The sequence below is a fragment of the Mustela nivalis genome (assembly GCF_964662115.1).
Source record: "Mustela nivalis genome assembly, chromosome: 8".
In the NCBI taxonomy this organism is placed as follows: Eukaryota; Metazoa; Chordata; class Mammalia; order Carnivora; family Mustelidae; genus Mustela; species Mustela nivalis.
The window spans coordinates 20721115-20747025 of NC_139027.1; the positions used below are offsets into that span (position 1 = coordinate 20721115).

Consider the following 25911-nt stretch of genomic DNA (forward strand, 5'->3'; position numbering starts at 1 on the left):
GTTTTTAGAACTCCCAGATGATTCTGATCTTCAGTCAAGGTTGAGAACCACTGCTGTTAGATCACATACTTGTTTCCATATTCCAGTAATGACAGGGAACCGCATCCTGGGGTTTCCCAAGTGCCTGGTACAAAGTACATATCCACTGAGTACATATCCATTGCCCTTCCTTGATGGGGATTAGAGGAGACAGCACAGAGTGACACTGTGTGACTGTAACCTCTGTGTGTGTCTGACTCTATGTAGAATGCCATGCACTCAATAGCTGAGGCCTAAGTGACAGCAGGGGGTGTCACAGCGGTAATGGCTGTGTCCAGTATGGGAAGGCCACTGTGAATGGCCGAACACGGTGGGACAGCAGTGTTGTCACAAGGTGAGTGGCCATGCCCTGAGTGTGAAGGTCACAGGATGTCACTGCAGGAGTGGCCGTGTCCTGGGTGCCAGTGACTGGGGACCACGCCCAGGCTGCCTACCTCGCGGGGCCCAGGCAGGCTCTGGAGCAGGCTCAGGAGGAAGCTCTTACCCTGATGGCGGCTGTGGGGAGGCCGCGGGTCCTCGCAAGGGGCGGCACCACTGGTGACCACGAGGTGGGAAGCAGGAGGCGTCCAGGCGTGCTCCCCCTGGGAAGGCCATTTGCAGGTGACTCGGCTCAGCCCAGCACCTGCCCCCACCACGCCTGCCACGGGGCCCAGCGGTGGGGGGCGGGCTCCGGACCCTGCACCGGCCAGCCACGGAGGCCGACCCTGCACTTGCCGGGCACGGCGTGTAACCGGCGGGGCCGGGTGCTGGACCCCCTATCAGGGACTTGGGGATCGGAGCCCAACCACCCAAGATGCCGAGCTCCTCCCAGGGCCCGCAGAATGGCCCCTGGCCAGGGCCCTTCTCTCTGCTTTTAGGCCTTGGCGCCACCCTCTGCCTGGGCTACTGCTGGAGATCTGTGCCCCAGGTGGGTGCGGGCCCAGACTCTGGCCACCGCGTTTAGGATCCTCAGGCCTAAGGGGCTGCTTCCTGCCAGAAGCTCGAGCCCTTTGTGGGAGGGGGCATGATTGGGCCTCCCCCAACAGGTGAAATTTGATGCCCCCAGGCCACCAGCAGCCCTGCCGAGCACTGCAGCAGCGCCCTGCCTTGCTGGATCGTCTAACGGAGGATGTGGGTTCCTTGCCAGCCTAGATTCTCTGCATCCTGTATGCGCCCCATACCAGCTTGGCCTTGCAGGCAGCGGAGGCGTGCTGCTCCCCAAGGATGCGGGCAAATGTTTGGGGGAGGGCGGATTAGAAGGTATCCTGAGGTGTCAGGGAGATGCTTTCCTCGTCTTAAAAAGGCAGTCCAGCTGAGTTTCTCACTAGCCTCACCGAATAAAGGAACTGGAGGCCTGTGTGGCTCTGGCTGATTCCTACCTCCCCACCAGCTTAGTAAGGCCTTGCCTATCCTAAAGGCTGGTGGAGATTCCCCGCCTGGCTCAGGACTAATGGATAACCCTGTCGTTCATTCTGCCCTGTTTTAACTTCTAGGCTCTCCATGTATGTACGGTGCAATGGGAAATTCTGAAGAGATTTTTCCCACTGAAATTTAGATAAGATACAAAATTTACATATCCAGAAAAACCTAAATCTTTTAAATCTTCATTAAATTGTTCTAGGTAACTGAGTCTAATACAAAACCCACTGATTCAAGCCCTTAAAAAAGATATACAGGGAATTTAAATATTACCTAGCTTTTCAGAGCTTTTTACATTTGCATGTATTGTCTGCCTTTAAAGAACCAAACCCCACAGTACCCTATAAATCTTACCTTCTATGCCTAATTTCAAAAGTCAGTCATTTCAGGGACACCTGGGTGGCTCAATGGGTTAAAGCCTCTGCCTTTGGCTCAGGTCATGATACCAGGGTCCTGGGATTGAGTCCCGCATGCCCTGCTGCTTCCCCCTCTCTCTCTGCCTGCATTTCTGCCTACTTGTGATCTCTGTCTGTCAAATAAATATCTTTAAAAAAAAAAGTCATTTCAGACCAAAACTCTCCTTAACTAACCATTTTCCCGTTTTCAACCAGCCACAGAGAAGTCAGAGACCTCTGCCTCTTTATATTCCAGATCTTTCCTTGACTTCCATATACTGGTTAAACAGCAGGAAAAGTGCATCCTGAAAGTCCTAAGGAATTTGGATTGTCCAGCATGGTAATGGACTAGTATCGATTCATCCACAGAGACCAATGGCCTCTCAAAAATGAGTCAAGAAACTCTCCACTAGAGCTAAAATGAAATTAACCTGTGACCTAATTTGTTCTCTACTGCTGAGCTGTTTGATCAGGGATTCCATAAATTGATAACAACTCAAAATCCTGGCAATGAGAGGTAATAGAGCATAATGACTAAAAGCATGAGCTCTAGAGTCAGACCTGGGTTGAATCCCAACTCTGCCACCAGCTGTCTTTGGCAAGCTAACTTACTCAACATTCAAACCTATTCCCATAGGGGAATCACAGGATTATGCCAAAGAACTATTGTGAAAATCACAGGATATAATCATGTAAGTGCCTAGCACAATGCTTGAAACATACGCACTCAACAGTTCTTACTGGTATTGGTGGTAATACTTTAATTGCGAATTCCATCCACTTTGCCTCTTGCTAGCTGTGTGACTTTGGGCAAATGACTTCATCTGACATAGTTTCCTTGTTTATAAATATCCTAGCCCATGAGGTTGGGCTTAGCCTAGTACCTGCACATAGCACACAACGAATCACAAGCACCATTATTCCAGGGCCTCAAGAGCAGGGTACAAGTCACATCTTGAGATGGCCTCTCCAGTTCATAATATACCTAGCCTTTTTTTTTTTTTTTAAAGATTTTATTTATTTATTTGACAGAGAGAGACCACAAGTAGGCAGAGAGGCAGGCAGAGAGAAGGAGGAAGCAGACTCCCTGCTGAGCAGAGAGCCCGATGCGGGACTCGATCCCAGGGCCCTGAGATCATGACCTGAGCCGAAGGCAGCGGCTTAACCCACTGAGCCACCCAGGTGCCCCTACCTAGCCTTTTTTGAGTACTGCTCCTGCAGAAGACCTACTAGAAATCTGATCATAGGGTTCCTTAGGGCTCACAACAGAAATGTAATTTGTATTTCTTGAGCCTGAGGCCTTTCGACTTTCTATAGCATACCTTTTTCGTAAGCCTTCTATGTGGCTAGGTCCTCTCATTCACTTGATTTGTGTCCAGAAGAACCAGCAGAGGCGTCGAAAAGTCAGGGCCAACTCCCCACTGATCTATCCCTGTCATACTACCTCTGTTACCTTTGCTTTGGCTGGCTTGAAAGAAGAAAAATCTGTTCCTCCTTGGCAGTATGTTCTTGGCCCCATGAGTAAGACAATGAGGCGCTGTGGTCAAAGTCTTTGAACGTGAGCACATGCCATAGGGAACGTATGTGGCAATGCGGTGCAAAGCCAGGAAGCGGATTGGCCAGGGCTGGTTTTAGGAAGATGCCAGTGTGGATAATTCAACTGCAGGGCAAAAGTCATAGACTGAATGGTGCTGTACTTCAGCCTCTGACCAGGATGCTAACCGAACTTTCCACAAGGAATCAGCTGGGCCATGTATCTTACCTGCTCTCTCCAAAATAGGGCTGGGGCACGGATAGGCTGAGTGAGAGAGTTAGCACTCAGTCAGCCGCCGCTGCTCCCAGCCCTGGCAAGGAGTCGGTTCAGAGTCAGGCTGGGGACTACGGTCCTTGTGGGCTCTCGCTGGACTCTATTCACAGTAGTGACATGGCCATTCTGGGCCAAGGTGTGCTCGATTTCTCATTGCCAGAGGCCAGCCTCTGGAGAGGGGTCACGCTGGTGTCGGGCACCTCACTGGCCTTACAAACCAGCTGGGGGGTGGGGCAGACTGTGTCGTGGTTGCAGGGGTCTCCGCTGGTGACTGGGTTTCTGGCCTTCCTGGAGCAACACTGTCCAGTCACTCTGGAGACTTTCTACCCTACACTATGGTATTTTGAGGGGCGGCTACAAACCATCTTCCGAGTCCTACTGCAGTCCCAGCCTCCAGTCCCTTACTGGAGGTAAGAAGGGACAGAGGGGGTAAACAAGAGGCTGCAACTACAGAGGAATCCCCTGCCTGCCTTCGTGAACCTGAAGGCAATCTTTGCTCCATCTACCCCGGTGTGCGGGGACAACAATCAGAGCGGGTTATATGGAAGGGCTATTTAATTGCTCAACCATGAGGTAATATTTAATCTTATATATCCCATTACAGCTTGTTATTTATTTATTTATTTTTTTTTTTAAGCTATTACTTACTTATTTGAGAGAGAGCGCATTATGAAAAGAAAGACAGAAAGAGAGAAGACGAGCAGGGTGGCGGGGCAGACGGAGCAGCAGACTCCCCACTGAGCAGGGAGCCTGACGTTGGGCTTGATCCCATGACCCTGGGATCATGACCTGAGCCAAAGGCAGATACTTAACTGACTGAGCCACCGGGCGCCACACACTTTGTTAGGACACTAATGTCTTGCATAATGTATACCCTGAAATGATGCTGATGGGAAGGTTTGGGAGTTGTTTATTGGGGAAGAGAGGTAAACCTTCCGAAGTATACGGAGATCCTAGATCCTAATAGTTTCTTTGTGTGCCGTTTTCTTTAAAACCACAGTGAAGTCCTCCAAACCCCAGACAGAGGCCAGGTCCTGATAGACTGAGCTGGCCTGCGCGGCAGCAGTCAGCACCCTGATACTACCCAGCCCGTTGCGTTATTACTTCCCAGCATCACGGGCAGTAGCCAGGACTCCTCTATCTCCCACTAGCCAAGCTCTGAGGGATGGTTACAGGTAAGGATGGTTCAAGTCCAGAGGAAGTGGATGGTGGCTGAGAACTTGTAATAGGGAAGGCAGTGAAGACCCTGACACCTCTGGGGAGAAGGCACTATATTATATGAAGGGCACCTTCTGACTGGGGTTTTTCTGAAGGCTACCAGAAGGAGAGGCTCTAGCTGAGATGTACCTGTGTGTGCCACAGAGCTGTTGTATTTAGTAACTGGGGCTGCCGCGGGGAAGAACTGCTGGTGAGTGCCCGCCTCGCTCCTTCCAGCCCTTCTCCCTTCACAGATCCTTGGGCCTGGGGTTCTACCTACCTTCCTCCTTCCATGTCCCTGCCACCCTTCTGCCTGCTGGCCAGGCCTCCCTCCCTACCCAATGCCTCAGACCCACAGGGTCTTTCCTGCCAGCAACACTGAAGGTCTGGAGATGGTCGTGAACCACATAAAGCACCGCTACTCCCGAGCTCCACTCCTGGCTGTGGGCAGCTCTCTTGGAGGGTAAAGGTTGTCTGGACTTGCCCCACAGGCCCAGTCTTCGCTTCCTCCTCCGTGCTCTCTTCCTCTCTCCTGCGCCCCTGCTAATATCCTTCAGGATATTAGTGCTGAACCACCGAGCCCGAACAGGGCAGGCTTCAGGGCTGGTGGTGGCACTAACTCTGTCTGCATGCTGGGATTCCTCTGAGACCACACGCTCCCTGGAGACTCCACTCAACTCACTGCTCTTCCAACAGTGCCTCACTGCTGAGCTCTGCCACACTGTGAACCGGCAGGGTCTTGGGAAGTGGGAGGAGGCAGCAGACAGGGTGGGGTGGCAGACAGACCAGGTTCTCCCAGGTCTCTGGTCAGGTCAGGTCTCTGAGTTTGCTCACTCATGAGACAGACAGGGTCAGATCCAGCAGAGGCAAACCTCTATGAACTCTTTTGCAGAAACAGAAAGGTGATGGAAAAGGCGGTGAACGTAGACTTCGTGCTACAGGTATAGTCTCTCAACCAGCACCCCTCGCCCAAAGTTGTTCGGTATTTTTTTATTCCCTAGCCTCATCCTGGCCTACCCCACCCCACCCCCTACCACAGGCAGGCCTGCACAATCCGCCAGTTTGATGAATGCTACACCACTGTGGCCTTTGGCTATCAAGACTGTGTTAACCTACGACCAAGCAGCTAGCCCAAGAACCAAGGTAGATGCCATCCAGACCTTGTGCTCTGCCTCAACAGAGCTGACGACCCCTTCTCCACCATCTGCGGTGAGCACCTTGAATCTGGATGCTTTAGAGGTCCTAGGGAAAAATGGGCCATGAGGTCCAAGCAGAAAGAGCCTGGACTCTCAGGAAAGGCCCAGGTTCCTGACCTCCTTTCCAATCCCTCCCCAAGCCCTTCCCATACAGGCTGTCCAACGCTCTCCCACGTCGCACTGCTACATGACCCGCCTCTTACATCAGTATGCCAGAGCCGTCTTCCAGCACCCATCGGACCTGCTCAACCTCGGGGACCTCTTACCTTCCAACAGAGGCAAGAGCTGACAGAAGTACCACCAGGGTCTTAATTCCGTCTTCGCTTATTTATTAAATACCAACTTTTCCTGAAAAATGGGTAGAGGTTCATTTTCCCTTTCCTCAAGATTAGGGTAGACCATCCAGGAACTTACTGTATACGTAGCCGAGCTGGCTTGGAGCTACCAGCTGGACCCAGAGACGACAGCCTGGGTCTTCCTTTGCCCCTTCCTTCCCTCACTACAAGTCCCAGGCCAGTGCTTGCCCAAGCAAACACCAGGGGCTCACGTGAAGAGCAGCTGATGGACAGCAGTACCTCTGGGGTCTTGGGCATCCTCACATGTTTCTGGAGAGAGGACAAGCTCAACTCTGGAGCCTCTGTTAGGCAGACAAAAGGATGCAGGTGGCCTGGCCCGGGCTGCAGATACCACTATCCTGGACGGCTTCACGGATGAAGAATGAAGGGCTCCCAGGACTCAGAGTCACCCAGGGCCACAGCCAAACTTTCGCTGGGCGGGGCAGGCAGTGCGCATCGGTCTCCTGAGAAGCAACCCCAACCGTGGATGCAGGTGGGGTGAGCAACGGGGTCCAGGCCTCCACTCTGGTGTAGAAGACGGCAGTGTCCAGGCCCCTGACTCCCCAGGAGCACGAGGGCTAAAGAAAACCTGGAAAGACAGTCTGGAGCAGCACGATGGTCATAACAATAAGCCCGACACACAGCACGAGCAGCAGCCACACAGGAACACTCCCTGCACGAGGGAAAGGAAAGAAGTCAGAAGGCAAAGGGACTTCGCAGCCCTAAGAACAGAAGACTTCAAGAAGGGGGCAGATGGCTACAAACAAGCAGCCCGTTCTGCCGGGGGCAAGTTTCTGCTACAGCTAGAGGAAGACTGGTACCGCCCACCCCCCGGACTCACTCCGCGACGGCAGCAGATGCAGCTGGCAGCGACTGTCCACAGCGACAGAGAACAGAGCAGTTTCATGGAACCCAAGGAGCTCTGGGCCACGACCCTTCTCAGGTAGAAAGGCCACATCCGTCACGACAATGCCATGAGCCTCCCTCACATAGTAGAGGCGCTGGAGACAAAAGAACTAGTGAGGGACAACCCAGTTGGAGATATTCCTTCTGGAAAACATGCTCCCTGTCCCCAGATGGCCTTCCCTCTATGGCCTGGGCCAGACTCCTTCCCGAACCCTTAGACTGAAGCAGGCCTAGAAAGCCACTCCTCCCCACCCCCCACCTGCTGAAGAGCGCTCCGGGCTCTACACCTTACCTGGAGAGAGAAAGCTATGTAGATGGCAACAGAGCCAGTGACTGTGCCCAGGCCTAGGAAGGTACCCGATTCACTGCAACAAACAATAAAGTGGTCACTGTTCTGGAGGCCTGTGCAGCAACACTCACTAACAGCGATCTTCAGAGCCTCAGACCCGACACCTTCCCGAGCTCCCCCACACATCCCTCAACCAGTCAAACCACCACTGCCTCACACCTGACACTAAGGCAGGAGATGACTTCATGGCCACAGGGCTTGGTCCGAAGGGGCAGGAAGGTGGAGCCATCCCAGGCTGTGAGGTAGCACGGTGGGGGCTGGCGCAGACGCTTGTGGGGTATTTGCACTGTGAAGAGTCGCAGCCTGGTGGGTTGGTCTGGAACCTGCCCAAACCTGGGGGGCCAGGCGAGAGGCCATTCAGCTCCTGGGCTCTGCTCGGCCCTTCTCAGAGGTCTGTGCCCTCCTGTACCCTGGTCAGGCCTGGGGTAAAGCCCACCAAGACGGCAATCCTCCCCAGCTTCCCCCCAGTCTCTTCCCACTCCCCCACATCTAGGCTGTGCCTCTTTTAGCTACCCTCTGGGGTCTCACACCTGCAGGCCTGGTAGCGGTAAGGCGTGTTAGAAAAGGTGGGTCCGTTTTCTTGCCAGTGCAGCTGTGTCACCAGCTGATCCTTCTGCCACACGGAGGCCTTAAGGTCCCAGCCCACAGTTACCAACTAGTCAGGAATCAAGATTCCAAGGATGGACAGTTAGGGGATCCACCTATTGGACAAGCAGCATAATCACCTCCTTTCTCCGCCCTCTCACTTCCTCACCTTGCCATCAGGCCCCAAAGCCAGGTCCTCAATCTCTCCTTCGTGGGCTCTGAACTCCAGAACTTTCTCTAGGCTGGGTACCTGCAGCCAAACCACCAGCATCGTTACCCCCAAGTACCTGACCAGCCGCCATGAGCCCCACCCATCTTCTTTTCTGCCACCCAGTGCAGGCTTCACTCACAAGTTTCCCAGAACCCATGTTTGGTTTCTCACAATTCTGGCCTTGCTGCTACAGACATGGATCCCCTAACCCCCAAAACCACACCTTCCAGATACGAACGTAGCCATCCGTCCCTCCAGTGGCAAGCAGGGTGTTGTCATGGTTGAAGCATACAACTTTCTGAAACGGTTCAGGGCTGAAGTCTGTCTGCACCGCTTGCAAATTCTCTACAGTGAGTTCTATCCCCTCCTGGTGTGTTTCAGCTCCAGACGCCTTCTCTACTGGAGCTGCCCCTTTCCTCTGTCGAGGCCCCTGCTCCTTGGAAGCTGCAACACAGAGAGCCTGCCAGATTCCGGGCTTCTATAGTAAGTAGTACTGGTCTCCTCCCTAGTAGTAAACATCTGGCTTCTTGCCGGCTACCATAACCCACACTTCCAGCCCCACTTTTTTTTAGAAACCAACATTAAGTGATCTTTTTTTTTTTTTTTAGGTTTTACTTATTTATTGACAGACAGAGATCATGAGTAGGCAGAGGGGGTGGGGGGAAGCAGGCTCCCCACCCAGCAGAGAGCCCGATATGGGGTTCGATCCCAGGACTCTGAGATCATGATCTGAGCCAAAGGCAGAGGCCTAACCCACTGAGACACCCAGGTGCCCCCCCCCCCAACATAAGTGACCTTACTCATTTAACCCTTTCCCCAAAGCTAAAGAGGGAGCTTCTCACCTGCCTTTTCTGCTTTGGTTTTGCCCTTCTGCTGATGGGTCTGGAAGCGCAGGAGATGACAGTGGGCATCCTGCCCTGCGGCAAGGATGTTACCAGCCAGCGCCAAGTTCATGGTAGCCCGCGTCTCTGTGTCATGCGAGTGTAGCAAAGAGGCACCCAGGCGCCCATTAATCTGCTCTAGCTGTAGAAAGTGCTGTGGAAGAGAGAACCAGGATGAACAAGGCTTAGGGGTGCCCAGACTTACATCCTATAGTCTAAAGCCCGACCCCTTTGGTTACTGCACTTTCTACTTTAAAAGGTTTTTTCCAGCCTGCTTGCTTCTCTCCCTATCTTTGTTTCTTTCAAACCACAGGAATCTGTACAGCAAGCAGGGCTGGGATTAATACCTCCAGTTTACAAAAATAATAGGGTGACTCTCAGAGGAGTGAAGAAACCTAGCCTAAAGGCCAAACGCACCACTCCTGCCACTGCTTGAAAGCAGTGGGAAAAGTCATTGTGGCCTCCCCAGAGAAGACCACGGTAAGACCCCTGGAGCTGCCCTTGAGGTCGAGTTGAAGCTGAAGTTCCTGCCTAAGAGGAGCTGTATATTGGGTTTTACTCTACCTTAGGAGTTCCTGGTGAGTAAGTTCTTAGCTGAAACTCGCGCCCGGGCACGGAAAAGCCCAGCTTCCCACCGAGGAGAGGCAAGGTCTGAAGCCTGAGGTGCGGCCATCCCCCAGACCCCCTACCACCATCACCCCTGGCGTGACCCTGCCCCAGTGGCCCTGAGCTCTCACCACGCCATTCTTTATGCCCGTCTTGGCAGCGCCTCCTCCGCCTGCAGCGATGAGGAGCCCGGCGCTGGGGTCGACCTGAAGCGCATACAACGGGAACGGGGCCCGGTACAGCTCCGGCGCCCGACGCCGGCCCATCCTGCTCCCGGCGCGCTTCACTGGAAGTACCGCAGTACCCGGGACATGCCGCGCCCGCTTTCGACCCCCGTCCCGGCCGCTATTTAACTTGGTCCCGTGGCGGTCAGGAGACTTCCCGACTCCTCTCTCACACCCTCCGAGCTGCCAAAACTCTAACCCACAGATTCGCCAAAACAACGCTCAGGGATCCGGATCTCCGCCCCACCCCCCGTCCGAACCCGGTCGGGTTGTCGCGCAGTGCGCACGCGCACCTAGCCCGCGGCTCTCCTTGCGCAGGCGCAAGACCGCCAATACGCGTCAGCATTAGCCGGCCGGTGACCCGACTCCCGCCCCAGGATTCCGTCCACCGTGTGACGTCAGCCTCCACCATGTTTGTGCAGGGCGGGAAGGCAGGCTCGGCGTCCAGGGTCTTGGTTGTTGTTTCCGGAGGAGGGGAGCAAATAAAAGCTAAGAGATTTTGGGGGCCCTGGATGGCTCAGTGGGTAAGCATTATTTAAAAAAAATCCTTGGTTAGGGCTGTCCCATTTCACGAGTGATACACAAGCCCAGCCCTTACCTTTTATCCCAGAGTGGAAGTGATTTGTTCCAGGTCACACACCTTGGAAATTCAACATTTGGTGTTGAATGAATGGTGTCTTTTGCCTTCTGATGAAGGCAGCGTGGACTTTAAAATAAAACTGGCTTTAAATCCTCAATCCACCACTTTCTGGTTTGAAGAAATCGCTCCCGTTTGAGAATTGGGCATTCTTGCAGTACTGCAGGCTAGTCCTTCTTTCAAGGGTTTGGGAGGGGCTGCACCCAGCTGACACCCTCAGAGGGAGGCAATTTAGCGCCCAGGCAGGGCAGGTCTCTTTTCTGCCTGGCATTTCCATCTTCCTGAGGGCCCCCCTTGGGTTTCCGATCTTCAACATTAGATTTTTTTTTTTTTAAGATCTTATTTATTTATTTGACAGAGAGATCACAAGTAGGCAGAGAGTCAGGCAGAGAGAGAGAGAGAGAGCAGGCTCCCTGCTGAGCAAAGCCCGACGAGGAGCTCAATCCCAGGACACTGAGATCATGACCTGAGCCGAAGGCAGCGGCTTAATCTACTCAGCCACCCAGGTGCCCCTCAACATTAGATTCTTAATGTTTCTCTGCAAGTGAATCTTAGGAATGTCTGTCCCTTCAAGGAGACACCTCCTGCTGCTCCCCTGGCTGCCTAAGTAAACAACCTTGTTAACCTAAGGTGCACTCAGAGGAAGGAGCCCAGTGGCTTCATCTTTGGGAATGCCATTATCCGTTCCACCAAATTAAATTAAATGTGTGAAGGGCCTCACAGAGCCCTCTGCACATCTCAGGTGCTCAGGCCTTATGGATCCCATGCCCTCCTCAGGTACGTGACACCTACTCTCCTAGCCACCCTGTTTCCTTTGACCGTCCCTCTCTTTGCTTAATTGTGGTCTCCAGTAGGTTCAGCAACCTCCTGTGTCTGCTCAGCAGAAAACTAAGATTGTGGCAGGATTTTTCCTTTAGTGCCCAGAGTTCTTGGTCACACCGTGTCTTCAGAGAATGAAGAGGTAGGCCAGAGGTAGGCCAGACGAAGAGTGGTGGGCAGCAAAGCAAAGTTTATTGACCGATATTATAGAGATCCCGAGGGATCCCGAGGGATTCCTGACGGGACCCGAGAGCGTTGCCAATTTGGCGGTTAAATCTAGGGGTTTTTACGGGCGCTTTGGTGTGGGCTCTTTTAATCTGATTAACCCTCCATGTACCTGTCATCCAATCAAGTTTTTGTCCACACGCTCCTCTACCTATCAGGTAATTGTTCACGTGGGAGAGGGTGGAGGGCTCCTTCCAGGGTGGTATTTCATAGTAGCCTCAGGGATCAAGAGGCAGTGCTGCCATTGCCTTAAGGCATGCTGTCCAGCCACAGGCCACTGGATTGAGCTCTTAGCTTAAATATCCCACTGACTGTTGAACTGCTCCTCCCCACCCCACCATAGGCCTGGGTCATGACACCCAAGGCCATTCCTTTACTTTCTGTCACATACAAGTTGTAAATCCTCCCAGTAGGAAGACTTAAAGCTGGGCCACTTCGTAAAGCCTAGAATAACAGGATGGGGTCTTTTTCCTTTTAAGGGTAGTTTTCTCTTAGGACGAACAGAGAGTAAGGGGGCTCTTACCCCTGCCTGCCTTTCTTCTGATTATCCTCCATCAATGTGGGAAACAAAGGCGAGAGAAAAAATTATATTTCTTTAGAACTTAACAGCCAGCCCATTGACAAGTCCTTGAGACAGGCGGTGACCTTCCTCTAGACACTCAACTGCCTCAGTGTTAATACTTAGCTAGAGGCAAAAGGGAACATTAGCTTAACATTATCTCAACCTCTAGGATCCTGTAAGTCTCCTTTAACATAAAAAAATTCCTTTGGAAACTTCTTTCATCTCTACCCCCAAGATACATGTTAGCAATCATCCCCCAAGCATTTGGCCCACTAATAACATCTGAAGGGTCTCATGACAAACGTATTAGACAGTAAGAAACCACCTTTTCCCAAAAATAGCTAGCCCCTTCAAGGTCCTGGAAACCTTGCTTCCAAAATTTCTTAGAGACTCACACTTTATCTAACCTCCTCCCAACTTGAAAGTATATATAACCAGCCACTCCTCACAACTCGAGTGCAGCTCTTTCTGCCCATGGGTCCCGTCCCCCCACACTTTTTAACAGATTTTGTTTATTTATCTGACAGAGAGAATGGGAACACAAGCAGGGGTGTGGGAGAGGGAGAAGCAGGCTTCCCACCAAGAAGGGATCCTGAGTGGGGCATGGACCCCAGGACCCAGGGATAATGACCTGAGCCCAAGGCAGCCGCCTAACTGACTGAGCCACCCAGGCAGCCCTCTGTGCCCATGCTTTAATAAAACCAACTTTTGGAACACTCTCTCTCTTAAATAAAAAAAAAATTGTTTTTAATCATTTCTTTAAAAAAAAAACAAACACCTTTTTGCGCCAAAGACGTCTCAAAAATTCTTTCGTGGGCACCTGGGTGGCTCAGTGGGTTAAAGCCTCTGCCTTCGACTCGGGTCACAATCCCAGGGTCGTGGGATCGAGCCCCACATCGGGCTCCCTGCTCCATGGGGAGCCTGCTTCCTCTCTCTCTCTCTGCCTGCCTCTCTACTTGTGACCTCTGTCTGTCAAGTACATAAATGAAATCTATAAAAAAAAAAAATTCTTTCTTGACTGTTCTCTCCAAACCCCGACATTTCCACATCAGACACTAACACACGTTTTCAGGGTCAGGCTTTTATTGACACGCTAGAGGCTGAATGGGGTCTAAGGTGCTCTTCATCCTCTTCAGCCAGGAGAGAGCAGATTCCATAGAGGGCTCCCAGGGTTCAAGGGTGGAGAACACACCTGACCTCCTGCCAGCCAGCCCTTCAGGGTGTCTCGGGGGCTCCCCAACATCTGGGGCCTGGTGGGGACAGCAGGGTTCAGAGGAGATACTCCAGAGAGCCTTCTCGGATCTGGAACTAGGCTGGTGACTTTCGGAGAATGGGTTCTGGAGAGACTGGCCTCTTGGGCGTAGAGGAAGGCGTGGGTTTCGGGCAGACAGTGGCCTGTTTGGGTGCCTGAGGCTGAGGCTCCGAAAAGCATGTAGAGTTTGGTGACTGGAGGCCTGCAGATCTGAGGCTGGCGGTCTGGGAGGCTGTGCCCTGGGCTGGACCTGCCTGCTCCTGAGCCACTGGTGCTTGAGCTGCCGGAGCCAGGGACGCCTGGGTTTGATGTCCATGGGCCTGAGCAGCCTTGCCCTGAGGCCCTGCTGCCTCTGGCCTTCTTTCGGGCAACAGGTGCAAGGCCCTGGCCTGGCCCCGAGGCAGGCGGAGCCCAAAACCAATGCCTATGCGGAGTGGTCCGGATTCCTGGCCTTGTGCACAGGGCAGTAGCTGGGGGAAGGCAAGCAGCCGGGGACCAGTCCTGTACCTGGGGATGGGGCAAGAGGGGCTGCGGGGCTTGAGGCACACCAGGCATATGGGATATTCTACAATGGGGGCCGGGCCAGGTCTGCCCAGCCACATACGCTGCAAAAGCAGTAGCTGCAGGTCTCGAGCAATGCGGCGGTGCCCCAGATGGGCCACCAGGGCCTGGGCCAGGGCTCCTGGGTCCCTGAACTCCGCAGGGTCCTTCTCGCTTGCCACGCATTCCCCCACCAGCCCAGGGGACCTGGTGTCCCTGTACTGATCCCGGGGCCACACCTGCCTGTTTGAGTGGACACCACCAGAAGGTAGGCTGGGGGATGGGGAAGTGACAGTGGAGCTAGGGCAGTCTCCTGGGGGGGAGGGAGGCTGACACTGAGTGTGGGGGAGAGGGGTGTTCTGGGGCTGAGAGGGAGAGGAGGAATGGGTGTGAGCCGGGGAGGGGTACAGCCCAGGGGAGGGAGGGGAAGAGGGTGGGAGGGAGAGAGAGAGGTAATTCTGATGAAAGAAGCTGGGGGAACTTGGGGGAGAGGAAGAGTGAGGGTGTAGGATAAAGTCTGAATTGGAGTCAGAAGAGTAGAAACGGGAGCCAGGAGAGTGGGACTGTGGGGTGCCCGGGGAGCAAGGGGAGTAGGAGAGGGGGGGGCTTCGCTGGGGAGACAGAGGCTGGGGGTAGCTGGATGGGGAGTCCTCAAGTTGGGAGGGGCCCAGAGGGGGGCGCCCAGGGTCCTCTGCGTTCTGGAGCAGCACCTGGTCGTTATTTTGAGGCTCCATTGCCTTGAGTTCAGAAAGGATGCGGGGCGGGGCCCGGGGGAGGGGGGAGGGGCTGCTGGTGGTGGTGGTGCCTCGAGACCGGAGAGGAGAGACCTGGCAGAGTCAGGGCCAGTGTCTCTGAGGCCAGAGTTGGCTGAGAAATCAGGGCCTTCTGTGTGCAAGCGTGGGTGGCTCCAGCCTGGCGCTGGTGCAGCTGTCGGTGGCAAGACAAGGAGACACCCCGCCCCGCAGCACTAGGCTCTCTAAGTGTATGGGCCAGAGTTTGGGTCTAAACTTGGCCTCTCACTTGGCCATCAGCCATCGGTGAGGGATGTGTAGGGATGGAGAACCAGAGCAGCCTCTTGTTAGCTGAGGATCCGCAGCCGTAATTTGGGTGCGCTGGGGACAAAGACACAGTCCATCGGACCTGTAGAGAAAGAAACAGAATCTAAGATATTGGGAGAATTGGTCCACTTCTGGCTCTGAAAAAAATGATTTACCAAGACCCTAAATCCACGTCACCTTTGGGGTCAGAAGAGCTGGCAAAATGCTCCAGGGAAGGTGAGAGGTGAGGAGGAAAGGGATGGGGGTGGGAGGTCAATTGGCGTCAGAGGAGGGAGCTGGAGGATGGCCACGGAGATAGGACTAGAAGTTGGGGGGTTCTGGTGCTGCGAGCTCTTACCAGGGAGGGTTCCTCTGGGCTGGGTTTCACAAGGCACTTCAGCAATGAGGAACCTGGAAGAGAGAGGAAGCGTCACAAAATGGTGGCGACACACCCTCTGTCTACAGCATCTGTCACCCTAAACTCACTTTGACCCCGATTTCTGTCTGAACCTTGCCCTCGGTGGTCCTTCGGCCAGGCGGAGGTCTTCCGTTACCGATTTTTGCTCCCCTCAATCTGAGTCAGGGACTCGGCCAGCATCCTCATTTCCTGCCCCTCCGGTCTCCCTGACTCCTTGTCGCCCCTGATGCTGATGTCCTCTGCCTCTGCCGGGCCCTCAGCACGCCCAGCAGCAGAATCAGGAGCAGCAGCAGCAGCCCTGGGGCTGGCTGGTGGGACCTTCTGGGAGACTGAACTTTGTGTAAGGGGCGGCGTTGCCGCCCCCCTTGGGAACTATGAGCCCCGTTCCCTGGGGGCAGCTCTCCCTGGCACTGAGCGCCGATGTCATAAAGGTCAGGTGCTGACATAATACACTCTCCGCCTCAAGCTCTAGGACCTTCTTTCAGAGATCACCCAAAGGCTGGCCCTTGACAAAACTAAAGCAGACCTAATTCCTTGGGGGCACTCAGCCTCCCCATCAGGACCAAACCTTCCCCTCCTCCCTGCCCGTATAGTTCACAGTTCCCAGCGCCCCCCACATCCCGGGTTCTCACCAACCACACGGCCTCTCTCAGCTGGCCTTTGTCTGCAAGGTCTTGTTTCCTTTTGCTCTCTGAGCAGTGGCTCACGTTCTATACCATTTCCACACTTGGGCTACAGTTCTAGGTTTTAATAACTATTTTCTCAACAGCTTTAGGGAGTATAATTCACATACCATACCATCCACCCATTTAAAGTGTCAATTCACTGTTTTCCAGTTTACTCACAGGTTAAGGGCAACTATTATTTATATCTAAGCATGCTTTTCTTTATGATGGCGTCTATATCTAGAGAGAGAAATGATAGAGCTATATCCTATTGGTGTCTTTCCGAAAAAGTATTCATTTCATTTAAGTTGTCTATTCTTAGTGACATATGGTTGTGTATACTTATGAATAGTGATCGATAAATAGACAGACAGAGATTGATTACAAGAAATTGGATCCTGGGGCACCTGGGTGGCTCAGTGGGTTAAGCCTCTGCTTTCGCCTCGGATTATGATCTCAGGGTCCTGGGATTGAGCCCCGCATCGGGCTCTCTGCTCAGCTGGGCTTCTCCCTCCCCCTCTGCCTGCTCTCTGCCTACTTGTGATCTCTCTCCCTGTGTCAAATAAATAAAATCCTTAAACAAAATTTTTTAAAAATTAAAAAACAAAGGAATTGGATCCTGTGTGTATGGAGGCTGACCAGTCCGAAGGTCTGCAGTTAGCACACTAGATACCTGGAGAGCTAACGGCATCATTCCAGCCCAAGTCCAAAGGCCTGAGAATGAATAGAGCCAATGGTGTCCATTCCAGTGCAAATCTGAGTCCAAAGGCAAGAGAAAACCAATGCCCCAGCTTGAAGATAATCAGGCAACGAGAGTGAAGTCTCCCTTACTCTGCCTTTTTGGTTCTACTCAGGCCTTCCGTGACTAGATGAGGCTTGCCCACGTTAGGGAGGCAAGTTGCTTCACTCAGTTTACCAATTCAGATATTAACCTCATCCAGAAACACCCTCACAGACACACCCAAAATAATGTTTAACTCAATATATGGCCCCCCGAGGCCCAGTCAAGTTAACACTTAAAATTAACCATCACAATATGTGACTGAAAGATGAGATGCCCTTCCAAGGAGCTAAGATTCCTATATTAAAGGAGACGGTGCCCATTATCGATATTTCTAACTGTCAGGGCACCTGGGTGGCTCAGTCAGTTAAGTGTCTGCCTTTGGCTCAGGTCGTGACCTCAGGGTCCTGGGATCAAGCCCCACATTGGGCTCTCTGCTCAATGGGAGTCTGCTTGTCCCTCTGCCTCTCCTCCCATTACCTCCTTATGCTCTCTCTCTCAAATAAATGAATTCTTAAAAATATATATTTATTGTCTTTTTTTTTTTTTCTTCAGGTGCCCCGGAGGTTTTTTCACTCCAGGGCAAGTTGTAATAAATTTAGGAATGAGTAAGAGTCATGGCTTGTATAAAGTGAGAGAAGGATACTTACGAAAATGTAGGGGGTAGGAAAGGAAAACCAGGCAAAATCTCTGGCACATCAGCTTTAGGAAGGAGGAAATAGGTAAGTTGAGATCCAGCCATAGGGACTGAGGGGTTTCATGGGACATGAGACTTTTAGTACTAAAACCAAGACAGGGGGTGCCTGGGTGGCTCAGTGGGTTAAAACCTCTGCCTTCGGCTCAGGTCATGATCCCAGGGTCCTGGGATGGAGCCCCGCATCTCTGCTGAGCAGAGAGCCTGCTTCCTCCTCTCTCTCTCTCTCTGCCTGCCTCTCTGCCTACTTGTGATCTCTGTCTGTCAAATAAACAAATAAAATATTTTTTTAAAAAAGAATAAATAATTGGGTGCAAATAAAATGCAGAACAAAAATAAAAAAGAGAAAGCATTTAAAGACATAATGAATTAAAAATAAGAAAAGAGGGATCCCATAGCAGTAGTGAAACTTCTAGGACACTTCTGTAATACTCGAGGGACTAGGAGAGTTGTGAGTGACTCTTCTAGAAGGGTAGGAAGAAGGTTGCTTTTGCTCCCTCCCACTCGTCTCACTGCCTGGCAGAAGGATCTTGAGCAGAAGGATCTTTTTCAAAGGGACTCTCTTCGGTATCCAAGAGTCGTTGTTCCAAGTGTAAATAATAGCACCTGTGAGATGGGGCTCAAGTTCTGAGGGGAAGGTGATCCTCCTCTACAGCCACTTCCTCTCTATACCTTCCTGAGAGCCAATCCCACCCAAACGAGACTGTGTCTGGATTTCCGCACAACCTGCGAAAGAGGAGGCTGATGGCACCGTGCTGAAACAAATCCCAGGAAGAGGAGAACCCGTCATCAGCACTAGAGGCCAAGGGAGAACTCATGAGGCCCAGCTTCTATGAGTTAGGCTAGTTCCCGGGACTGTGCCTGTGTTCAGCCCGAGAACTAGAGGTCCCAGACCAACTTCAAAAACCAATACATGATAGAGAAACTGGACTTTCACCCATGTGCTGCCCGCGTGCTCCATGAAGCCCACTCAGACGAGTGTGCTGGGACCCACCCTGCTGTATCCATGGCCTGGCCGCTGGAGATGAAGCATATAGCATCGACAAAGTTTTAGAAAGTTCTAGAAAGTCACAGAGCCACCCACACACCTGCGTCTAGGTAGTACCGTGCCACAGAGATAGCCAGGCACGGCGTGGACCTGACCCATGGAGACAAGCTTCGCCATGCAGAACCCCACTGCCCTGAAGATCAGCTTGAAGATGACAGAGTGCTAGAAATGGCCTCTGCGCCTTCTGGCCTAGGAAGCGTCCCCTGACCTTGTACATCAGTCTCACTCTTTCCTCGGTTCACCTCTTGGGGCTTTGTGGACACTGTTTTTCACTGTGTAAGTTTTCCTTTGTAGACCACATCCCTGCTGTGGACGCAACACCGAGGTGATAGCCTGAGAGTCCCCGATTCATCTGACCATGACCTTGCGGTCCGTCTGAGGACTGAGCCTTCAGGTGGAGGAGCTCCCTGAGTGTGGCCCAGTCACCTAACTCTGAAAAGGCACTTGGTAAAAGAGATCCCTTTCCACAGGGCTGTGAGTGTGGCTTTAATACTTTCTTCCTTCCTACTCTGTGTCCTGCCAAGGCTCAGAAAAGCTGGAGTCAGATCTCCCTCTTTCTCTGATAGGTAAGTGCCTCTGGAAGGAAAGTGATGATGCCCATTTATCATCTGGCAAGGGTTTCCTTGGATTCCCCCTTGAAGTCTGACTTTGGCTCTGACCTGATTAAGTTTCAGATGGAAGCTTCTGGAAGAGGTCTGCCTTAGCAACAACCTAATTGAGATAGAATATTGAACTGAAAGCCTGGGAATACCCACCATTCATTCCATGGGCCACCCTTCATCTCACAGATGGTCAGAATGCAAGAAACTCTGGACTGACCCATCAGCTCCCTAGAGTTTTCTGTGGGTGACCCTTTGAACCTGGTCTGAGGATCTTGGGATGGGAGCCCCAGTTGACTTTTAGCTCATCACTGAAAGGTTGGCATCTAATACCATCAGGGTAGCTATATACACTTATATGGGAGGACAAAAGACAGTCCTGTTATGTCTGAAAAACACATTTTTGCTCTACCCTTCAAAATGCCATTCTTCTGTCCTAAGGTCCTGATGGGCAGTTCTCTCAAGATTAGAATGATGTCTGCCCCCAAACAGGCTGTGATTCCCGTAAACATGTTTCTCCTCCTTCTCCTCCTTCTTCTTCTTTTGAGAGAGAGAGAGAGCGAGAGAGAGCACATGAGCAGGGGCGGGGATTGGGCGGATAAAGAGAGAGAGAAGGAGAATCTTAACTGGTTCCATGCTCAGTAGGAAGCCCAGCTTGGGGTTTGATTGCATGACTCTGAAATCATGACCTGAGCCAAAATCAAGAGTTGGACACTAGGGGCGCCTGGGTGGCTCAGTGGATTAAAGCCTCTGCCTTCGGCTTAGGTCATGATCCCGGGGTCCTGGGATCTAGCGGGCATGGAGCTTTCTGCTCAGCAGGGAGCCTACTTCCCCCTCTCTTTCTCTGTCTGCCTCTCTGCCTGCTTGTGATCTCTGTCTGTCAAATAAGTAAATAAAATCTTAAAAAAAAAAAAGAGTCAGAAGTTAACTGACTGAGCCACTCAGGTGCCCCCAAATCAGTCTTCATCTTGCCAGTCCAGCCACAGAACTGCTGGCCTATTAAAGTTACTGGAACTTTGGGCTTTTACCAGAGATCCAAGGCCGTACCCCTTTTGTGGGCCAAGTGTTGTTCCTGGGCAAACCGCCTGGCCATTCTCAGAGTTCTACACTGTTTTTCTCAAGGCTGAGAAATGCCTAGGTTTTTGAAAGAAAATTTCTGCTGGATAGGACTTTTGCTTTTTCTCATTTCTTTGGAGACGTACTACTTTTTTTAAAAAAAGATTTTATTTATTTGACAGACAGAGATCACAGCTGGGTAGAGAGGCAGGCAGAGAGAGAGGAAGAAGCAGGCTCCCCGCTGAGCAGAGAGCCCATGCAGGGCTCAATCCCAAGACCCTGAAATCATGACCTGAGCCAAAGGCAGAGGCTTAACCCACTGAGCCACCCAGGCATCCCTGGAAACTTATTTCTTTTTTTTTTTTTTAAGACTTTTTTTTATTTTAAAGATCATATTTATTTATTTGTCAGAGAGAGAGAGCGCGCAATCACAAGCAGGCACAAGCAGGCAGAGTGGCAGGCAGAGGCAGAGAAAGAAGCAGACTTCCCACTGAGCAAGGAGCCCGATGTGGGACTCGATCCTAGGACCCTGGGATCATGTCCTGAGCCTAAGGCAGCGACTTAACTGACTGAGCCACCCAGGCATCCCTGGAAACATATTTTTTTCTTTCTTTCTTTCTTTCTTTCTTTCTTTCTTTCTTTTTTTAAATGACAATAAATGTTTATTTTTAAAATTTTTTTAAAGATTTTTATTTATTTTGACAGGCAGAGGTCACAAGTAGAAAGAGAGGCAGGCAGAGAGAGAGAGGGAGAAGCAGGCTCCTACTGAGCAGAGACCCGACATGGGGCTCAATCCCAAAACCCTGGGATCACGACCTAAGCCTAAGGCAGAGGCCTTAACCCACTGAGCCACCCAGTTGCTCCTGGAAACATATTTCTAAGAGCATTTTGTACACTAAAGTATTGGAATTCCTGAATGAAATTGCTTAATTCATGGAAAATATAAAATACTAAGTATTGATAAGAAGAAACAAGGCATTCCAATACATCAATAAGAAGCCAAAGAAATTGAGGTGAAATTTCTTCCCTTTCTTTAACATTTCTTCTCCTCTTCACCAAAGGAAAACTAGACCTGGGGGCTTTATAATTAAGTCTCACCATACTTCAAAAAAGGGTTGATTTCTATCTTATGTAAAAAGTTCTTTCAGAAAGTAGAAGAGTGAGAACTCCCCCGCTCATTTTATGAGGTTAGTGAGACCTTGATCCCCAAACCAAACAATGACAGTTAGAGGGAAGAAAATTAGAGGGCGCCTGGGTGGCTCAGTGGGTTAAGCCCCCGCCTTTGGCTCAGGTCATAATTTCAGGGTCCTCTCTGCTCAACAGGCAGCCTGCTTCCCCTCTCTCTCTCTGCCTGCCTCTCTGCCTACTTGTGATCTCTTTCTCTGTGTCAAATAAACAAATAAAATTTTTTTAAAAGAAAAGAAAATTAGAATCTCATTTCACTTTTGAGATGGTTACAAAATGCTAAACAACATATTAACTATACGAATCAGAGAGTGTATTTTAAATGTTAATCACAAGCAATGACACTTATCATCAGAAAATACAACAAAATAATTTAACATACTAATGCACTGAGGGAGAAAAATCATGATTGTATTTCAGTTGATGCAGAGAAAGCATTTGATAAAGTTCTACACCCACTTACAATTTGAAAAAATACCAAAAACCTCTTAGCAAACAAGGACTAGATGGATACATCCTTAACTTGATAAAGCTTATATATCAAAAACCTACAACAAATATTATGCTTAATGGTGAAATTCTAGATACATTCTACATAGGGTTAGAGGAAAAAAGGTGCCTGTTATCACTACTTCTGATTAACAGAGTAACAAAAACACAAGTCAACACCCTAAGGAAAGAAGAAGAAACAAATACAAAGATTGAAAAGGAAGAAATAAAATGGTGATTTCTTTTATCTACTTAGAAAAATCAATGGCAGCAACAGTTTTAAGACTAATAAGAAAGTTTGGGGTGCCTGGGTGGCTCAGTGGGTTAAAGCCTCTGCCTTCAGATCAGGTCATGATCCCAGGGTCCTGGGATGGAGCCCGCATCTGGCTCTCTGCTTGGCGGGGAGCCTGCTTCCATTCCTCTCTCTCTGCCTGCTTCTCTGCCTACTTATGATCCCTGTCTGTCAAATAAATAAATAAAATCTTAAAAAAAAAAAGAAAGAAAGAAAGTTCAGCAAGTTTACTGGATTTAAGACAAATTAAAAATTTGCTAGCATTTCTGTATAGAAGCCATCATCAACTAGAACACAGAATGAGTAAGAGCATTATAAAAACTATGAATTATTTAGTTCAACAAAACTGTGAATCATTTCACAGATGCAAGAATACACAGACATTCGTGGGATAAACTATACAATTAATAAAGGATATAAAAGATGTTTAAAATAAAATGAGACATTTCATGTTCTTGAAATATTTGACTCAAAACTATAAAGATGACAACTCTCCCCAAATCAATCCATGCATTCAATAAAACCCTAATCAAAATTCCAATTGAATTTTTTAAGAATCTAGCGAATTTTCTCTAAAATCTAAATGAAAAAGTGAGTGTCCAAAAATAACTAAGTGAACCTTGAAAAATAAGAGTAAAGAGGGGGAGTGTTATCTTACCAAATAAAAAGACATGTTACAAAGTCATAGCCATAAAAGCAGTGTTACTCACTCAAACACAGACAAAAAGGTCATGGGCTGCCTGGGTGGCTTAGTCATTAAGTGTCTGCCTTTGGCTCAGATTCTCATCCCAGGGTACTGGGATCAAGCCCTGCATTGGGCTCCCTGCTCAGTGGGAAGCCTGTTTCTTCCCACTCCCCCTACTTGTGTTCCCTTTTCCGTAGTCTCTCTCTCTCTGTCAAATAAAACCTAAAAAAAAAAAAAAAAAAAAAAAAGTAAGAAAGAAAAGAAAAGATTAGCAGGACAGAATAGAGAACTCAGACATTGATCTACATGTAAAGATGGGAACTTATTATATGATAACGTGGAGGCTGCAACTGAGCGGGGAGAGAGAATGGACTGTTCAGCAGATGAAGATGGGAAAACAGTCTCCCTATATGGAGAAAAATGAAATGCATTCTCCCACCAAGCACCACACACAAAGGATGCCTGAGCTTGTCAGTTATCAGATAAAGGCAAATTTGAACAGCTCTTTATAGCTATCCAACCATAAAACCGTAAAAACGGGAATCTGGTTAATACCCGGTGATGTTGGGCATGTGGGGCTTCAGAGCCCCATGCAGGCTCTTGGACGGATGGCTCTCTGGCAATACTCAGTCGATTAACTCAGGGGGAATCCTGGTCTCAATAAGAGTACAGGGACCTCCTCCCAAAGATACTGACTGACAGAGTCCGAGTGCCACTTGCGGAGCTGTGGGAGGCCCAGGGATGGGCAGAGCTGTGGGCACAGGAGTCCCTGCTGGGCTTCCAGTGACCCCAGGCTCCTTCAGGACTTGCTGCCCAGGCCAAGAGGGTGAAGGGTGGGCCATCCCAACAGGTGATGACCCCACAAGGAAGAGGCATCGTTGCAGCCTCTGCAGCAGCTGCCACAGCCAAGACTGCAGGGGGCCCCAACCCAATATCCCGCTGGCCACGGGAGTCCTCCCCTACCTATGGGCCAAGGCATGGTGGGCTCGCCCCCTGTCCCAGTGCCTCCCATGGGTCTCCCATTGGGGATCCCCTTAGAGGAGCAACTCCAACGGGATTGCCCCCTCCATAGATGCAGGCACCTCCCCTCATCCCTGAAGTGAAGCCCCCCCCCCACCACCGGGGAATGTGCCCACCAAGGCCCTAGACCCATGTGGGCCCTTATCAGCTCCCTGCCTGTTTCCTGAAAGGATGTACAGAGTCCTTCTACTTTCTTGTGGCCTGTGAAACTACTTTATCATAAACTCTTCAGAATATTATGAAACAAACAAACAAAAAAACCCCACAGGATCGAACAGAAGTGGTAACAGTAAAGCTTATCACGTCATACCTACCGCGTCGCTGACACTGTACTATACACGCATAATGTAAAACACGTTGTCCTTTTCATGAATTTAACATTTATTCATACAACGATGCACAGGGTTGAATAACACATGTTGCATGAGTTCTCTACTGCTGCTTACCCAATTACCCCGAAACTTAAACAACAGTAAACATTCATTACCTCCCATGGCTTCTGTGGATCTGAAAGTTCGGGGGTAAGAGCAGCTTAGCTGGGTGACTCTGGCTCAAGGACACTCATGGATCCCACTCAAAGTGTTGACCCGGGTGGCACTCCTCTGAAGGCTGAACGAGGCGGGGCAGGGAGTGGGATCCTTTCGGAGCAGGCGCACTCACACAGCCGCAGGTTCCCCTCCTCACCACCTGGGCCTCTCCTCAGGGTGACAGGAGTACCTTCACCACACAGCAACTGGCTTCCCCTAGAGCTGGGGGACTGAGTGACCCCAGGAGGAATCTACCGTGTCTTTAAAACCTAGTTCCAGAAGCTTCATGTTGACGCTGCTGCCACATTTTATTTGTTTTGAATTTTCAAAGATTTTATTTATTTGAGAGGGAGAGAGTGGGAGAGCATGAGTGGCAGAGGGAGAAGAAGCAGGCTCCCCGCTGAGCGCAGAGCCCAACCAGAGACCTGGGATCAGGACCTGAGCGGAAGGCAGACGTTTAACCCACCAAGCCACCCAGGCGCCCCTGACATGTTTTGTCTGCTAGGAGCAAGTTGCTAAGTCTGGCCCACAGTCACGGGGAGGGGCAATTAGTCTCCACCTTTTGAAAAGAGAAGTATCAAAGAATTTGTGTACACATTTTAAAACCACCACACAGGGGCGCCCAGGTGGCTCAGTGGGTTAAAGCCTCTGCCTTCTGCTCAGGTCATGATCCCAGTGTCCTGAGATCAAGCCCCGAATGAGGCTCCCTGCTGGAAAAAAACCAAGTCTCTATATTTATAAGAAGCATGTAGATAGGGGCACCTGAGTGGCTCAGTGGGTTAAGCCTCTGCCTTCAGGTCAGGTCATGATCCCAGGGTCCGGGGGGGAGCCTGCTTCCCTTCTTCCCTCTCTGCCTGCCTCTCTGCCTACTTGTGATCTCTCTCTAATAAATAAATAAAATCTTAAAAAAAAAAAATAAAACCACCACACAGACTAGCAAAAGAGCATACATTAAATACTTCGAAATGGTGACAGGAAAGAAGAATGGGAACGGGATGGAAGGGGACAGATGGGAGGGAGGAGGCCACCAGGAGGCCCTGGGGTGCGGAAGGCCGTGGTGGCCACAGATCCAGAGTATGTTGAATCCTCTGCATCTAGAGCAAAACCAAACCAAACCAACAAACAAAAATGTGGTGTGCATCTTTTCAGCCGAGTTTCTATACATTCATATACACACATAACCCTTCATGCTTACAGCGTCTGGTTTTTGGTGTTTTTGATCCCGGCTGGGATTTTATCATGCAACTGATC

At 50.7% G+C, this 25911-nt stretch overlaps 3 protein-coding genes and 1 pseudogene across 8 annotated transcripts in view; 2 read left to right on the plus strand and 2 right to left on the minus strand.

Annotated features, from left to right (window-relative positions):
- The window catches only part of LOC309870608 (glucokinase regulatory protein-like), an 878156-nt pseudogene that overhangs the window by 541990 nt on the left and 310255 nt on the right, over window positions 1-25911 (plus strand). The window lies entirely within an intron of this gene.
- On the plus strand, window positions 784-6871 carry ABHD1 (abhydrolase domain containing 1). The gene is given in 13 exon segments (XM_082745256.1): window positions 784-946; window positions 3895-4049; window positions 4640-4682; window positions 4686-4783; window positions 4785-4814; window positions 5002-5047; window positions 5187-5299; window positions 5394-5567; window positions 5729-5777; window positions 5880-5945; window positions 5947-5995; window positions 5998-6045; window positions 6173-6871. Coding segments are annotated over 13 exon segments (1134 nt in total). The 5' UTR covers window positions 784-832; the 3' UTR covers window positions 6322-6871.
- Window positions 6345-10438, minus strand: PREB (prolactin regulatory element binding). 2 transcript variants are annotated; one of them, XM_082745142.1, is made up of 9 exons: window positions 10037-10438; window positions 9261-9453; window positions 8642-8862; window positions 8377-8457; window positions 8153-8277; window positions 7782-7955; window positions 7566-7638; window positions 7209-7368; window positions 6345-7040 (listed from the first exon to the last, which is right to left on the minus strand). In XM_082745142.1, exons 1-9 carry the CDS (start codon window positions 10169-10171, stop codon window positions 6946-6948), a joined length of 1257 nt encoding a protein of 418 aa, XP_082601268.1. In that variant the 5' UTR covers window positions 10172-10438; the 3' UTR covers window positions 6345-6945. The 2 variants fall into 2 exon arrangements, with proteins under 2 accessions (XP_082601268.1, XP_082601269.1); XM_082745143.1 differs by lacking the exon at window positions 7209-7368 and having other exon boundaries at window positions 10037-10405.
- Window positions 13438-24724, minus strand: PRR30 (proline rich 30). Of its 4 annotated transcripts, none has more exons than XM_082745153.1 (3): window positions 24621-24724; window positions 15560-15612; window positions 13438-15304 (listed from the first exon to the last, which is right to left on the minus strand). In XM_082745153.1, the coding sequence occupies exon 3, from the start codon at window positions 14896-14898 to the stop codon at window positions 13681-13683; it is 1218 nt and encodes a 405-aa protein (XP_082601279.1). In that variant the 5' UTR covers window positions 14899-15304; window positions 15560-15612; window positions 24621-24724; the 3' UTR covers window positions 13438-13680. The 4 variants fall into 4 exon arrangements, with proteins under 4 accessions (XP_082601279.1, XP_082601276.1, XP_082601277.1 ...); XM_082745150.1 differs by lacking the exon at window positions 24621-24724 and adding an exon at window positions 15756-16034; XM_082745151.1 differs by lacking the exon at window positions 24621-24724 and adding an exon at window positions 15712-16034.